Source organism: Saccopteryx bilineata, chromosome 4, assembly GCF_036850765.1.
Source record: "Saccopteryx bilineata isolate mSacBil1 chromosome 4, mSacBil1_pri_phased_curated, whole genome shotgun sequence".
Taxonomy (NCBI): domain Eukaryota; kingdom Metazoa; phylum Chordata; class Mammalia; order Chiroptera; family Emballonuridae; genus Saccopteryx; species Saccopteryx bilineata.
In genome coordinates, this window is record NC_089493.1 from 290,764,623 (window position 1) to 290,780,646 (window position 16,024).

The 16,024-nt window shown below is 59.8% G+C and overlaps 1 protein-coding gene across 2 annotated transcripts in view; it reads right to left on the reverse strand.

The window, feature by feature from the left end:
• GSG1L (GSG1 like) overlaps positions 1 to 15,166 on the reverse strand; it is a 213,314-nt gene extending 198,148 nt beyond the window's left edge. The window contains exon 1 of one of the 2 annotated variants that reach the window (XM_066278403.1): positions 14,620 to 15,166. In XM_066278403.1, coding sequence (XP_066134500.1) covers positions 14,620 to 14,968 — 349 coding nt within the window. In that variant the 5' untranslated portion in view covers positions 14,969 to 15,166. The remainder of the gene's footprint in view (positions 1 to 14,619) is intronic. The other variant, XM_066278402.1, reaches the window with a different exon arrangement.
• Positions 15,167 to 16,024: the final 858 nt, after the last annotated feature.

Sequence of the window (16,024 nt, forward strand, 5' to 3'; positions counted from 1 at the left end):
TGTGTGTGTGTGTGTGTGTGTGTGAGAGAGAGAGAGAGAGAGAGAGAGAGAGAGAGAGAGAGAGAGATGACGTCAAGGTCTTTGCTGAGAAATTGGAAAGATCCCTGCGGCTGTCCTTTGTCCTCTGTTGCCAGGGGGTTGAGAAGGGCCGGGTGAGGGTGTGGCAGCCCTCTGTGCTGCCACCGGTCTTCCCCGCTCTCTGCTTTGAGGGCTCACAGTAGGGATGCAAGTCTCCAGCCCAGGTGGGAAATGCAGCCAAAGGGCGTGTATCACTTCGAGGCAGAAACTCATCCCCCGTCCTGCCTCAGCAGCGGTGGAAGCCTGGAGAGGGAGCCTCTTCTATCCAGGTCCTTGAGGACGACAGCACGGTTGTTGGAACCTCCAGACTTGCGGCTATCCAGCGTGACCCAGCCTGTCCCTGCTATTCGGGCGGAAGAGCAGCTGAGTGGTTTGGGACTTGCTCATCCGAGATGTCATTAGACCTCCAAGTGAAGGAGGCATCAACTCAGTGCAGAGACCAACACTTGTGTCCGCCCCACCAACAGGGTCTCCTTCCCCGTGTGCTTCCCCAGGACCACCCAGCAGGTCTCTCATGGGAGATGGGGTTCAGGCAGAGGAGGCGGCGCGGGACAAGGTGGCCGGAGCAAGGTGGGGGGCAGACAGGAGCCGGCCCCTCTTCCAGACTGGCCCCTCACTAGAGAAAGCGGGATGCAGAGAGGCCCGGAGGTACGGGGGACAACAGACATGGACGAAGGGGAGTGGGGGCTCCACACGTGTGTCCCCGCGGCTACAGAGGCCCAGATCCAGCTGGCTTTTCGAGAAGCTGCCTCCCACATACTGAGCTCACTTAGGTTGTGGATGATTAATAATTGGGGACAGTGTGGAGAGGGGACAGTGAGCTGGGATGAGATGAAGCCCCCTAACACCAAACCCACCCCACTGCCACCAACGGGGATGGAGAGAGGGGCAGGGAGGGAGAGACTAGGGACCCTGCCTTCCCCACACGCTGTCCCCCAGGGGCTGAGGCCCCGGAGTGGCCTGGGGGCAGAGCCGCCTCCCCTGGAGGACTCAGCCTCTCCCAGAAAAGAGCAGCAGACGCCATCTGTGCTCCCTGCCGCCTCCCCTGGGCTATTTCCGGCACCGGCACTCGCCTCTGCTCTCTGCGAGTGAGTGCGTGCGTGTGTGCACATGAGTATACACGTGTGTGCGAGCATACGAGAGAGTATACGTGTGTGCACATGAGTATACACATGTGCGTGAGCATACGAGTGAGTATACATGTGCATGTGTGCGCACGGTGTGTGTGGATGGGTATACATACATGTGCGTGTGTGCACGTGTGTGCGTTTCTCTCTCTCTGCCTCTCCCTCTGTGTGCCTGTCTCCCTGCGTGTCTCCACCTCTGCCCCTCTCCACCCGCCCCTCCCTCGCCCTCTGTCTCCATGTCTCCCCACCCCACTCTGTAAGTGCCTCCCCTTCTCTGTCCCTCCCCCCTCTCTGGTTTCACTCTCTGATCTCAGCCTTTCTCTGGGTCCCTCTCGGGTTCTGGATGTACCCCTCTGTCGTGTCTCTCACACCCCCCCCCCACCGTGTCTCTGTGTCTTCTCCTTTCCCCAGCCCAGCGGCCATCTCTGACCCACGCCCTGGGAGGTGGCAAACAGGCTAGGCCCCCCAGCCACTCTCTTCCAGGAGCCGGAGCACGAACACCCTCCTCTAGTCCCCACCAGTTCCCTCCAAAGGTGACACGGAAGCAGCTCGGCTCGGGCAGCTCTGGGCCGGGCCACCTCTCACCGCGTGGACGTCACCGCCCAGCTGGAACGCAATGACGGCGCGCGGTTCTGCCGCCGTACTCGTGTTTGCAGCCAATGGACAGTTTCTGGACAGAGGTGCCAGCCTCCCAATTAAGGTGATGGAAAGCAACCAGGGATCACAGGAAGGCGCCCTTCCAAAAGCTGGTGCCTGTCACTCCCACTTTCTGGGTGAGGAAACAGAGAACCACATTCCCTCCGAAAACGCAAAAGAGGAAAGCCTCCCGCTTGCTCTGTTCCAGACCACCGTCTCCATCAGCGTCCCCATCGAGACCACATCTCGCTCGGGACCCTTGGGTGCCCGCCAGGCTCCATGCACAGTTCCCTGGACCTGGGGAGGCAGGAGCCCTGGGCTGCCCCTCCAGAACAGGCCTGGGGACCGGGGCACTTCCTGCGGGCCAGAGGGACTGCTTCACTGTCCTGTCTGACCCTGCCCCTCACCCCCCCCACCCCTCCTTACCCCCATCCCCACCCCCACACTCACAACCTGGTCTCCCTGGCAGCCCCCAAAGGTTCGTTTTCTTTTGAACATTCCCAAGGTCGTGTGCACATTCTGTGGAGGACCAGACGGCCCAAGACGGTGAGATCCTGGGTATCAGCTCTCCTCTGACCCAAAGGGACTCTGCCCTTCCTGAGCCCCGTGTGCGGGCCCTGAGCACTGAGGTGAGGAGTCCACAGTCTCTGATCTGCTCTGAGGGGCCCGCTCTAGGGTGACATACAAGCCGTAAACACACACGGAACAAATGAACAAGGTCATTTCGGTGAGCAGAAAGCTCAGTGAAGAGAAGAAACCCCGGGAGCAGCGAGGGCTGGGGTGTGCAGGGCCTAAGACAGCCAAGCAGAGGCCTAGCCGGCCAGTTCAGTTCACGCACAGAGGAAGGGAATTCTTGGCAAGGGAACAGCAGAGGTACAAACGCCAGGAGGTGGGAATGAGTTTGGTGTGGCTGGCCAGCTGGCCCGCAGGGAGGCCCGCAAGGCAGAGCAGGGTGAGTGAGACGGGTCCCAGGAGGCAGAGGCGGAGGCCAGAGGGAGACCGCTGTGCCTGGCAGTCTGGGCGCGCTGGGCGGGCTCCGCCCGGAGCTCCACTCCACAGATGCAGAGGGACAGGGTTGGATCAGACCGCTGGTGGCCGTGCCTGGCTGTGCTCTGGGAACCCCTGGGGAGCTGATTGGAAACCCGTACCCATCAAGCACAAGGTCCGAGGGCGAGGCCCCAGGAATCGGTATTTGACCCTGTTCTCTAGATGATTCTGGGCTGTAGAAAAGTTGAGAAGACACCAGATGGATCAGAGAGTCTCATCCTGGTGTGGCCTCAGAGCTGAGGCTCAGAAAATTGTAGGCCCAACTGTGTGACTGGGGGGCGGGGTGCTTCTCTAGGCAGGAGGCCCATGGTCTCATCCCAGAGCCCCAGGTCCCCAGACAATTAAAAACCTCCGAACTCCAGCACAGCCACAGCGTCTTGGCTAAAGGGAATTGGAGGATGCAGCCACAAACTCCTTCAGGCCCGAGATGTGTCCTTGTGCAAATAGGGGGCATCCTTGCTCTTGCCTGGCCAGCATCCACCGTCCCTTTCCCCGCGACCAGCCCCGGACTATGAGGAACCGCCTGTGACACCGAGTTTGCTACAAGGGCCCAACACTTCTCCCTTCCCGTACCCATGCCTTCCGCAGTTTTGACTCTGCAGGGACCTCCCACACGGACAGGGCTCAGCCATGTGACTTGCTTTGGCCAACGGGATGGAGGCAGAGGCTTGGAAAGGGCCTGAACAGGGGGGCTTGCTCTGGCTGTCACACACCCCTGACACTACATGACAACATGCCCCCACTTCTGTCGGACGGATAAGAGGCACAAGGCCCGGTGGTCTCCATCTCTGCAGCCAGCATCCAGCAAACATCACACATGTGAGTGGCCTGGCCCAGAGCAACCTCTACGGGTGACCAGACTCTTGAGCTGGGGACATATATGCAGCTGCATGCCACTGAGGGTTTGAGCTGTTACACAGCCCGCGGTGGCAAGCGCTAACTGACATGCCCTCTCCCACTCGGGACACACGGTGTTGGCAGAGCGGCCCTCCTCTCCCGCCCCAGGCGCAGGTATGGGACCAAGGTCTGGCCAATCAACACAATTCATCCCCATTGGCTACACTGAGTGGTTCAAGGCGGGGACATAATCCAAAATGGACCAATGAGAAACGGTTCTGGAGGTTTTGTTGGAAACGTGGGGAAGAGGATCTTGCTTTTCTACTGAAGTTGCTGGAAGGACAGGAGGTAGGTCAAAGCTCTCAGGGACAAGCACAGGGAGAGCGCACTGAGCACGGGAGCTAATCCGGAGGAAGGCGGAGCCACGTGCTGGAAGGATGCAAACTCCCAACAACACGGCCGGATCCAGCAGCCGCACCACCAGGCTGCTCTCATCAGACTTGTTATTACGAAAGGCCATCAGTTCCCTTTCTTCTTTAAGCCCACTGCAAGCGAGCTTCCCTTGCCTGCACGAGTCCTGGTGCTCTGGCTAACAAGGCCTGCCTGGATGTCTGCCGCCCACGTCCCATTCCATTCCTTTGGCTCAATGAAGCTCTCTCCCTCACTCCACAGGGCTGGGTTACATAATCCTACAGCCCCACTCCCCGAACAGAGCAGATCGGCGCCATGGCCAGCGGCGCCCCACCGTCCATCAGATTCTCTCTCAAGCCCTCAAGTCAACAGACCTAGAAACGGGGGCTGGGAATCGAGTCGTGTTACCAGCAAGGCTCTGACCTGGAAGCTGCAAGCTGGCAGCCCAGGGTCAGCTCGTGCCCATCAGTGACTGCTTCTGGCCTGCAGAGCAGGCTTCTTACTTTTCATTGAATTAGTTGCCAGATTTCTTTTTAAGAAATTACATTTAACAGGGGGACATTGATCAATAAGAGTACATAGGTTTACAGTGAACATCTCCATGGCATCTGGACTGTTGATTGCGTTGTGTGCCCATCACCCAAAGTCAACTCACTTTCCATCACCACATATTTGTTCCTCCCTTTGCCCCCGCCTCCGGTAACCACTTCCGTTTATCTACGTCCATGAGAGTCTCAGTTTTATATCCCACCTATGGTGAAATCGTATATAGTTCTTAGCTTTTCTTGATTTATTAATTTCACTTAGTATAACGTTCTCAAGGTCCATCCATGTTGTCGTAAATGGCAATATGTCATCATTTCTTATGGCTGAGTAGTATTCCATTGTATATATGTACCCCATCTTTATCCAGTCCTCTATCGAGGGACACTTTGGTTGTTTCCATGTCTTGGCCACTGTGATTAATGCTGTGATGAACATGGGGGGGGGGTCTTTACATACCAATGTTTTTGAGTTTTGGGGGGTAGATACCCAGGAAAGGGATTACTGGGTCATATGCTAATTCTATTCTTAACTTTTTGAGATACCACCATACTGTCTTCTATAATGGCTATACAAGCCAAATTTTAACTATCAAGAGATTTCATATAAAAACCTGGAGTTTCCGCCCTGGCCGGTTGGCTCAGCGGTAGAGCGTCGGCCTAGCGTGCGGAGGACCCGGGTTCGATTCCTGGCCAGGGCACACAGGAGAAGCACCCATTTGCTTCTCCACCCCTCCGCCGTGCTTTCCTCTCTGTCTCTCTCTTCCCCTCCCGCAGCTAAGGCTCCGTTGGAGCAAAGATGGCCCGGGCGCTGGGGATGGCTCTGTGGCCTCTGCCTCAGGCACTAGAGTGGCTCTGGTCGCAACATGGCAACGCCCAGGATGGGCAGAGCATCGCCCCCTGGTGGGCAGAGTGTCGCCCCTGGTGGGCGTGCCGGGTGGATCCCGGCCGGGCGCATGTGGGAGTCTGTCTGACTGTCTCTCCCTGTTTCCAGCTTCAGAAAAATGAAAAAAAAAAAAAAAACCCTGGAGTTTCCACAAAATGAACTCGGCCCTATACACGGGCCCCCAGGCTGAGACAGTAGTCCCCGCCCACTCTCCCTTTGTGGCGCTCTCTTAGGCTTCCTGTCTGGCATCTGTAGGATTTTAGTTGGTGGCTCTAGACCTGGCCTCCAGGGACCCGTGTGGCCCTGGCTCTTGACTCCGAGACAAGTGGCTCCGCCTTTGCCAGGATTTGGTGGGCACAGCACTCCTCCAATAACCCCCCTTTTCTTCTTATTTGGGCTCAAGTCTGCTTCTGTCACCTGGGACCAAAAAGAGAGTTCAACCAGCACCACAGTCCTGCAGACAGCACAGAGGTCACGGCTCCCCACAAGATGGTTCTGAGTCCGGTACCTCGGAATTTGAACGGGGGATGATCACACTGCACCCCTCCGGCCCCTCACGGCGTCCCCCTGCACGCTCTTCCCACGGGCGGCACAGGAGAGCAGGGAGGCGGGGGCGGGGGCGGGGGCGGGGGTGGCAAGTCCGCGTGACAGCAGGTGCAGCGCAGGTCCCGGCCCCACCGCACGCGGAAGGCCTGAGACATTCTTGGAATCCCGAATGCATTCTACACACGGTCACTGAACCCTTGCTAAGTGCCTGCTCATCTGGGTCCTGGGATGTGGCGTTATGTGAAATGGACCAACTGCTGCCCCGTGGAGCCAGCATCCGAGCGGAGGAGAGCGATAATAAAGAGGCTAAATGAGTGTGATAGGTAGTGGGTAAGACAACAATTACAGTGATGGGGGGAATAGGTGGGAGGGGGGAGTGCTGGGAGGTGGAGAGCCCACTGATTCCGACAGTGCCGCCTGGTTAGGCCTCACTGACGAGAGGACACCTGCCTGCGAAGGGAGGCAGCCTCATAGACACGGATCTGAGAAATAGGTCCTGCACGGTAAAAACAGCTCTTGCAAAGGCACTGAGGCGGGGGTGGGAAGAAGGTGTTGGCCTGTTCGAGGATCAGCAAGGAGGCTGGCGCGATTCGGGCAGAGCGACTGGAGGGGGAGGGGCGCGGAGAGGAGGTCAGAGAGGCAATGAAGGCGAACCCCCCCCCCCGCCCCAGGCACCGGAAGACAGCTGGCCGTGGTTGAGTGAGATGGAACACAGAACATGCAGGAGCGTCCTGAGCAGAGGAGCACAGTGATCTGACTCCAAGGCTTGGGGCCTCAGCGCCGGGAAGGTGGAAAGTCACATCAAAGCGAGGAGGTGGGATGAGCGAGGACGGACTGCGGGCAGCGGCAGGGGCAGCCGCTGCTCCCACAGAGAGCCGGGCCCATTGCTGACAGATCGGCCACGTTTTTGAGAAAAACCATAAATCCAAATGTTTCTGTGCAGTGTGTCAATTTTCAAATGTTGGCAACTTAGGCGCTCAGTGGGTTAGGATGTCGTCCTCATATACCAAGGTTGTAGGTTCAATTCCCTGGTCCGGGCACATACAAGAACCAACTGAAGAATGCATAAATAATGTGGAACAAGCCTGACCAGGAGGTGGCGCAGTGGATAGAGCGTCGGACTGGGACATGGAGGACCCAGGTTCAAAACCCCAAGGTTACCGGCTTGAATGCAGGCTGATCTGGCTTGAGCAAGGCTCACCAGCTTGAGTGCAGGGTCACTGGCTTGAGCAAGGGATCATAGACATGACCCATGGTCTCTAGCTTGAGCCCAAGGTCTCTGATTTGAGCCCAAAGGTCACTGGCTTGAAGCCCAAGGTCACTGGCTTGAGCTCAAGGTCGCTAGCTTGAGCAAGGGGTCTCTCGCTCTGCTGTAGCCCCCTCCCCCCCTAAGACACATATGAGAAAGAAAGCAGTGAACAACTAAAGAGAGTAAGGAGCCGCAACAAAGAAGTGATGCTTCTCATCTCTCTCCCTTCCTGCCTGTCACTATCTATCCCTCTCTCTGTCTCTGTCACAAAAATAATAATAATAATAATGTAGAACAACCAGTCAATGTTTCTCTCTCTTTCTTTCTAAAATCAATAAACTTTTTTTAAAAATTCAATGTTGGCAACTTTTTCAAAGACACTGTAAACACTACAGGGCCAAATAAAATTGATAGTTCAGATCTGACCAGCAGCCACTGGTCTGCAGACGATGACACAGGGTCAGATCTCAGCGCCCATGTATCCAGCACTGCTGTGCACCAGCGGGTGACGGCGTTATCTGCTTTAGCCCCAGTGATGCTCTCCTGAGGCAGATATTATCATCCCAGCCAAGTCAACCGACTGAGGCCCAGAGAGGGCAAGCCCTTACCAGACACCACACAGCAGGTGAGCGCATGGGGTCTGGCGCCTGGACTGTCTGATCCCTGTGATGCCTGTGGTCGTGAGGTGTTCTGCTGCCTTCAAACAAAAATGCCACCAAACCCTCATCCTACATGGGTGGAAAGAGAAGACCAGGAAGAGAAGGAGTCACTCAGCATGTGGACACTGGAGCCTGGACTCGAACCTGGGGCCCATGACTCCTGGGAGAGTGCTCTTCCCAAGGGCTGCTGGAGGAGCAGGGGAGCCTGAATGCACTGGGGTGGGAAGGTGGGGCGCAGCTCAGCACAGCAGGCCCTAGAGCCCTGGGGCCTTCTGCCTGGTGAGCATCCCAGCTCTGCCACTTGCAGCCGTGTGACCTTGGGCGAGTCCCTTCACCGATCTGTGCCTCGGTTTCCTCATCTGGAAAATGGGCATAACCACACCTCCCTCATAGAACTGTTGTGGGGGTGGAAGGAGGAAACACTTGTGGAAGGCTTAGAGCCACGCCTCTTTTGTTAAAAAAAAAAAATCAGACTGCCACATGCAGCGCCTCAGTTGGATGTGTCTGGGTCTAGGAAGCTTGATCCCCTACTTACTACAGATGGACCTTGAGCACTTGTCTGGAGGTTCTCACAGGAGAGCGCAGCTACTCGTACACCCTTGACCGAAGAACGGTCCTCTCCTCTGTCGGGGAAGGTCGTCCTCTTCCACCGACCGAGCGCGTAGCTTGGGGGGGGGGGGTGCACGGAGTGGTGAGGGAGGAAGGGGACACCCGCCTGGCCTGACAGACCAGCCAGATCAACCCTGGAGCTCAGTTGAAAGTCCGATGTCGATGTCGCAGTCAGAGCCTCCTCCCATCCAGAGCCCCCTCCCATCCAGAGCCCCCTCCCATCCAGAGCCCCCTCCCATCCAGAGCCTCCTCCCACCCAGAGCCTCCTCCCACCCAGAGCCCTCTCCCATCCAGAGCCCCCTCCCATCCAGAGCCTCCTCCCATCCAGAGCCTCCTCCCATCCAGAGCCCCCTCCCATCCAGAGCCCCCTCCCATCCAGAGCCCTCTCCCATCCAGAGCCCCCTCCCACCCAGAGCCCCCTCCCATCCAGAGTCTCCTCCCATCCAGAGCCACGCCTTTCAAAGTCAGACTCTTCACCCATCAGAGGCCCCTGACACAGAGCCCACTGAAGCCCAGCTGATAGCACACCAACACTCCACAGCACTAGAAGCCACCGGGTGGGGGCATCATGTGTCCCCCCATATTTATGAAAATGTAGCAGTACAATTCAAGGGAGTGGGCAGAAAAGCCGTGGTTTTCTGAAAAGGAAAGAAGGAAAGGAAGAGAAGTGTGGGAGGCGCTGGGGGCGTCTCCTCCTGAGTGGGACGGCCCTGCCTGACTCTCAGCGGGCAGGGGGAGTCCTCAGAGAGCCCCCTGACTCACCGTGTCCTAAGAAGACACTTAGAGCCAGGGAAAGAACTGGATCCAAACTGTCATCCCAACAGCAACATTCCTCCCACAAACACTGACTGAGCACCCACTGTACATCAGCAGGAGCACAGGGAGCCAGCAGGAACGGTGCACATAGACTCCACTCCACCTTCACGGAGCTGATGGATGACAAAAACAGACACGGGGCGTGAAGGAAAAGTCCACGCTGGCAAGTGCAGAGGGCAGAGGACAAATCAAGCAAGGATGTGTGAAGAGGTCGTTTTGATTTTGGAGAGAGCTCAGCACTGACTTGAAGAAGTTTCTAGAAATAATCTCGTGGCCATGTGGGGGAAAAGCATTCCAGGCAGAGGGAAGAGCCAGTGCAAAGGCCCTGAGGTCAAGTATGCCAGTGTTGGGGGCCCACGTGGTGTTGGGGACCCATGTGGCACAAGTCGATGGCCACAGGGTGGGGTTTGGGGCCACAGGAGGAGAGCAAAGAGCTGTGTACCAAGGGAGGGGCTGAGAGCCGCCTTCACGAAGGGGAGGCCACGGCTTTGACTCTAAGGAAAAGAAGGCGTTGGAGGTTATTGTCTGCACAAAGGAGGAACAGGACCTGGTGATGTCTCTGCTGCTGGGTGGGGAGGCGACTGAGGGGAGCAGTGGTCAAAGCTGGGAAGCCTGGCTGCTCAGAGTGCACAAGAGAGGTGGCCCAGCAGGGGCAGCACAGGAGAGGTGACACAGACAGGGGCGGCACAGGAGAGGTGACACAGACAGGGGCAGCACAGGAGAGGTGACACAGACAGGGGCGGCACAGGAGAGGTGACACAGACAGGGGCGGCACAGGAGAGGTGACACAGACAGGGGCGGCACAGGAGAGGTGGCCCAGGCAGGGGCAACACAGGAGAGGTGGCCCAGCAGGGGCGGCACAGGAGAGGTGGCCCAGGCAGGGGCAACACAGGAGAGGTGGCCCAGACAGGGGCGGCACAGGAGAGGTGGCCCGGGCAGGGGCGGCACAGGAGAGGTGGCCCGGGCAGGGGCGGCACAGGAGAGGTGGCTCGGGCAGGGGCGGCACAGGAGAGGTGACACAGACAAGGGCGGCACAGGAGAGGTGGCACAGACAGGGGCGGCACAGGAGAGGTGACACAGACAGGGGCGGCACAGGAGAGGTGACCCAGGCAGGGGCGGCACAGGAGAGGTGACACAGACAGGGGCGGCACAGGAGAGGTGACACAGACAGGGGCGGCACAGGAGAGGTGGCACAGACAGGGGCGGCACAGGAGAGGTGACACAGACAGGGGCAGCACAGGAGAGGTGGCCCACACAGGGGTGGCACAGGAGAGGTGACACAGACAGGGACTGCACAGGAGAGGTGACACAGGCAGGGGCGGCACAGGAGAGGTGGCCCAGACAGGGGTGGCACAGGAGAGGTGGCCCGGGCAGGGGCAGCACAGGAGAGGTGGCCCAGACAGGGGTGGCACAGGAGAGGTGGCCCGGGCAGGGGCAGCGTGGAGTGGCCAGGCACACTCTTGGCACTCCCCTGGGCTACTTCCCTGACCCTCACCCTGGAACAGGGGGAAGTGCTCCGACCCCCTTCCGACAAGGAAACACACTGAGGCTCTTGCCCACACCACACTGCTAAAACAGAGGCCGCACACTGGAGCACATCCCACCCTTCCCCGGAGAGAACGGCCACGGCTGCCCCTACTTCAGGGAAGAGAGTGGGTCTGGTCGCTCAGAACCCCCAGCAGCCTGCCGCTGCGTCCCTGACTGCCCCCCTCTCCGGCTGCCCCAACCCCACCTCCCCCCCTGCCATCCCTGACTCCGGCCCCCATCCCTTCCCCAGCCACCATTTCCTCAGGGTCAAGTCCAGCCTGGCCTGTGCCCCCAGCTAGCACGCCACCCACCACCCAGCCATCCCACCAGCACTTTCTCCCCAGGCCTTTCCTCTGCTGCACCGCCCCCCCCCCCGGGCTGCCTGCGTCTGTACCCACCCTCCCTCCCGAGCACCCACGCCGGAGAGCAAGCCTGGCCGTTCGCGTGGAGGCCGGAGGTGAAGCCGTGTGGAAGCCACACTCCTCATTCTGTCTGTGGAAGGAGGCTGATGCTCCCTTTGAGGAAGGAGAAAAGGTTCCTTTGTGCCAGGCTGGTGAGGTTGTGTCGGTTCAGGACGAGCCGCAGTTTTCTTTGTGAATGCTGTGGATGTTGAGTGTGGGAAAGAGGGCTTATTCCATTTCCCTGTGGCTACCCGGAGTGCGGAGGGTTCTTCTCTGAGCACGGAGAAAAATCACCGAACGGGCGGTGGAGAGGAAGGAACACTTAGCAGCTGCTTCTCACGGAGAGGCCGGGATCTCATGGTCGGGATTTTCACTCCAGTGAAGGTAACGCTCCTTGTTTCACATGCGCACGGGAGGGGAGGAAGTTGACCCTCAATGCTCTCAGGGGTGGAGGGAGGGGAGGGCAGGATTGGGGGGGGGGTGTTGGGGCATATTTTCCTCTTCAAGTAAAAAATAAATTAAAAAATGGTCACAGAACCCAGAAGAAAGGTTGTCATAGCAACAAAAGTTTGGGGCCAGGTACTTCCTGACACCCTTTCAGGACCACAGTGGCAGAGGGGGCCGGATTTGGGCACTGTGGGATCAGCCCGGGAAACCGTCCAAGCTGGCTCCGACCGTCCACATTTCTCACCAGCACTGACAGGCTGATAACTATTTTCCAAGCTCTTAGGGAGGAAAATTGTGATTTTCTGGGAGGGGTGCTCTCTAGCTAACAGTGATCAGGAGAAAAGAGAAAAACTGGGTTTGTTTTGTTTATCCAACAAACTCACCCTCCAGGTCTCTACTAACAGAGCAGCGGAAGGGAGTCGGGTCTTAGACTGAAGCTACCTACCCCCACCCCTTCTCTTCTCCAGCCCCAACTGCGTCTTCTCTTCCCTCACCACTTCCCCAGACTCCTGTCTGCCCCCAGCCAGCTGTGCGGCCTGGACAGAAGCCTCTCTGAGCCCCACGCTCCTCTCTGAAACACTGCCCGGCCCGCAGACGGCCCTGCCTCCCGAGGGACTGTTCAGGATAAGGTCTGGCAGGTGAGCAGTTCTCACCGTGCCTGGGGCACATGAAGGGCTCCAGAAATATAAGCTAACATTGTTTTTAAATGTTTCCCCATTAGTAATTTTTTTTTAAATGCTTGGACTTAAATATCCTCCGTGGAGCCGGGGAGGCGCTACGTGGACAAGCAGCAAGGAAACACCGGCAGGAGTTCGGACTGCGACCACCAGGGAAAGGACAGTAAAGACCCCAAGCAAGCAAGAGGCTCCGCTGGCCAGCGAGGGCCAGGACACCCCACGGAGGCAGGGACAGGGCAACTCTGCTGCCGGAGACACACACTGTTATAAAGGAAGGAGCAAAGCTCTGCATTTCTCCACAAAGGAGAAAGCTGGAGGCAGGTGGAGGTGATGTGTCCGGGGCAGGCCTCCCCAACCTCGGAGACATCACCTTGAGCTCAGAGAAGGCTGTGTGGGAACCGCTACACAGGTGTCCGCAGGAAAGGACAAGGTGTTCCGAGGCCCCTGAGGGAGAGGTTAGGGTTGGGCTGAGTGGAAAACGGGAATTTTTAGCTAAGATGCTTTTTGAAGTTATTTTTTTATTATTATTATTACATCCCAGAGTAAAAATTCAAGATGTGAGTGCACATCAGAAGTGAGTGTGATGGGTGAAATTGGTTAGGGGCAGGACCCCATTCAAACATCCAGTGTCTCTGGCAAACAGCCAGCGCCGATCATCGGGGTGCCACCAGCGGCCAGACAGAGCAGGCAGCGCCCGTTCATTATTCCGTGACCTCATCCAACTTCATCCGGCAAATAGATGTGAAGACCTACTCTGCACTGGACACTACCCAGGGGGACATCCTGTGGGGACAGGTCACAAGACGCTAGTGACCAAAGGCGGGCCCCACACAATTTCAAGTTGTGCCAAGAGTGATGAGGGAGATAAAGGTGGCAATAAAGTACAAAGATGGGGAGTCCCTGTCCCAGAAGGGAGATCCACAGAGGTCTTCTCTCCAGGAGACCCCGCCCCTGAAGGCAGGGCAGGAGGTCCCGCTGGAGCGGAGGAGGAACCAGCCCCGGAAGCTGTGGGGAAGGGCATTCCAGGCAGGGAAGCAACCTACTGGGCCTCAGCTACACTTTCGTCCCTCTGACCTTTAAACCAACGGCTTCTGCAGGACAAACTATGGTCATGGCCCCAATCCATTTACATTTGAGCACACACACACACACCAGCATGCAAGGAGCAGTTTTAACCTTGGGGAAAGAGGTTAATTCACTCAAGAGCGTCCCCACGCCTGGGACTGGAAGGTAAGGGGTGGTGTGGACCAGCCCCCGGAATCTGACAAGCGGGCTGTAAGGCAGCAACTCACCCGGGAGGCTCGCTGCCTGCCGGGGGCACTCACTCTGGCCCCGGCTGCACTTCGGCGGCAAAGGAGGGGGTGTGAGGCCAGTGGAGCAGTTCGATCCGCCGAGTAAAAAGTCATACACACCCCAATTCTGGTCGGACCCGCTCCCACCCAGCTGTCCCGCTTTCTCACCCGCCTCCTTTCCCTCCCCGCCGCACCCTCTCCCGGGCGGGGGCCAGGACACGAAGGGCTCCCAGCCCGGAGCCCACCGGACTCCCTCTCCGCACTCCGGTGCTTTCCCAGTCCCGTCTGGGGGCTGTTCAGTGGAGGCTGGAAGTGGGGGCAGAAGAAGGACTCCCGGGGCTCCCGGCTCTGCGGACCCGCGGCGGCCCCTGAACCCCCTCCTCCCGGGCGGGACGGGGTGCGGGGGAGGCACCCGGAGCCCAGCGAGAGGAAGAGGGGGCGGGGCGGGCACGGAGCGGAGTTCTGGCGCGGAGACGACCGCGCGCCCCTGCGACCCGCCGCTGGCGTGGGTGCCCGGGAGACGCGCCTCTCCAGGGCGCGGCAACGTCCCCAAAGCCGCCCGGGGCTCGGAAGCCTCAGGGGCTCGGTCCCAAAGCGTGAGACGGAGGAGCGTCCCAAACACCTAACATTCTACCCCCTGGGTCGGCCCGGCGCTCGTCCCCGCCGCGGAACGTGGGGCCGAGCCTGCGGAGCGCCGGCAGCGGCGGTGCGGGGTCCCTGGCCGGCCCGGAGCAGGGAGCGCGGCTGGGGACGCGGGGCCGCGCAGCCCCGGCGCCGGGAGCCGGGGGCCGGGAGCCGGGAGCCGAGCCCGCGGGCGCCGCCGCTCACTCACCGAGCCCGCCGAGCTCCTCCTCGCACGAGTACCAGATGCCGGTGTGGAAATTCCTGAAGAGGAAGCGGTCGTCGCCCGTCTCCCAGCTGTAGAGCGCGCCGCCAGGGGGGCCGTTCCCCGCGGCCGCGGCGGCGGGGGCGGCGGGGGCGGCGGTGCCGTTGGCGGCGGCGGTGGCGTTGGCGCCCGAGTTGGGGCAGTTGGCGCGCCCGCCCTGGCCGCAGCCGGGCTTGGGCACCCGCTGCGTGCCCTGGCACCAGTGCGTGGTGAGGAAGGCGGTGGTGGCGAAGAGCAGCGCCAGCAGGTTCAGGGCCACGGCCACGAGCGCTCGGCCGCGGCGGCTCGTCTTCATGCCGCCCGCGCCGCCAGGACCGCGCCGCCGGGGAGCTCCGCGCGCGAAGTTGGCAGCCGGCGCCCCGCGTCAGCGGCCGCTGCCAGCCGCGCCCCGGGGCTCGGGCGCCTGCGATCGGCAGCGGCGGACACGGCGCGGGCCCATGGCCCTCCCGGTGGGGAGGCGCGGCGCGGGGAACGCGAGGGTCGGGCGGCGGCGGCGGCGGCGGCAGCGGAGCGGCTCCGGCGCGCCCGGAGCCCGGAGCGCGAGTGCACCTCAGCTAGGAGTCGCTGGTGCCTGGCAGCGGCCACGGCGCAGGGACGCGCGCCACTCCGTGGGGAGACACCTGCAGGCGGCTGGCGACACTGTTCCAGCGCCCTCCCTCATGGAGAGAGGGAGCGCCCCACGCCGGCCGCGGGCGGGGGACCCGGCAAGAACGGACACCCCCGAAAACGACCCTCACCGCAGTGGAGGGTCTGAAAAGCAAGGAGAATACCGGGCAAAGCGCTGGAAGAAAGAGGCTGCCGCCCACGGGGGACGTGGGGCAACAAAGCCAACCGAGAGGGGTCACCCTACACAAGACCCAGAAAGGCCCTGCCCGCGGAAGACGATGGCAGAGCATGCTGGGGGCCCCCACCAGCGATAAGAACTAGCAGGACCCCCTCCAGGAAGCAGACCCAAGGGTCCAAGCTTGCTGGCCTTCCCACAGCCTGTGGAAGGAATGCCTCCTCCTGAACCCACAGCTGCAAAACCGGTCAGGAGGCCGTCCCACAGGGAATGTAATGGCGTCGAGTCTGAGGGCTTGGGCTGCCCCTGGGGGCTGCCCCAGGGGCTTGAGCTTGTGAACCAGAGCCAAGGGCTCCTCTGACAAGACGAAGCTGTGGTAACCCAGTCAGATCATAGTGCGGAACAGCAGGAAGGGTGGCAAATGTGCCCTACAGGGGATACCAAGAGCTGGGTCTGATGAATGGGGCTTCCCTCCCACGCCTGAGATCCTGAGCAACGTGACCCAAAGAGGTCCCATGCCAGAGACAAAGTGGTAGTTACCAGACGGGATGTCCCACAGAGGTGTCCAAC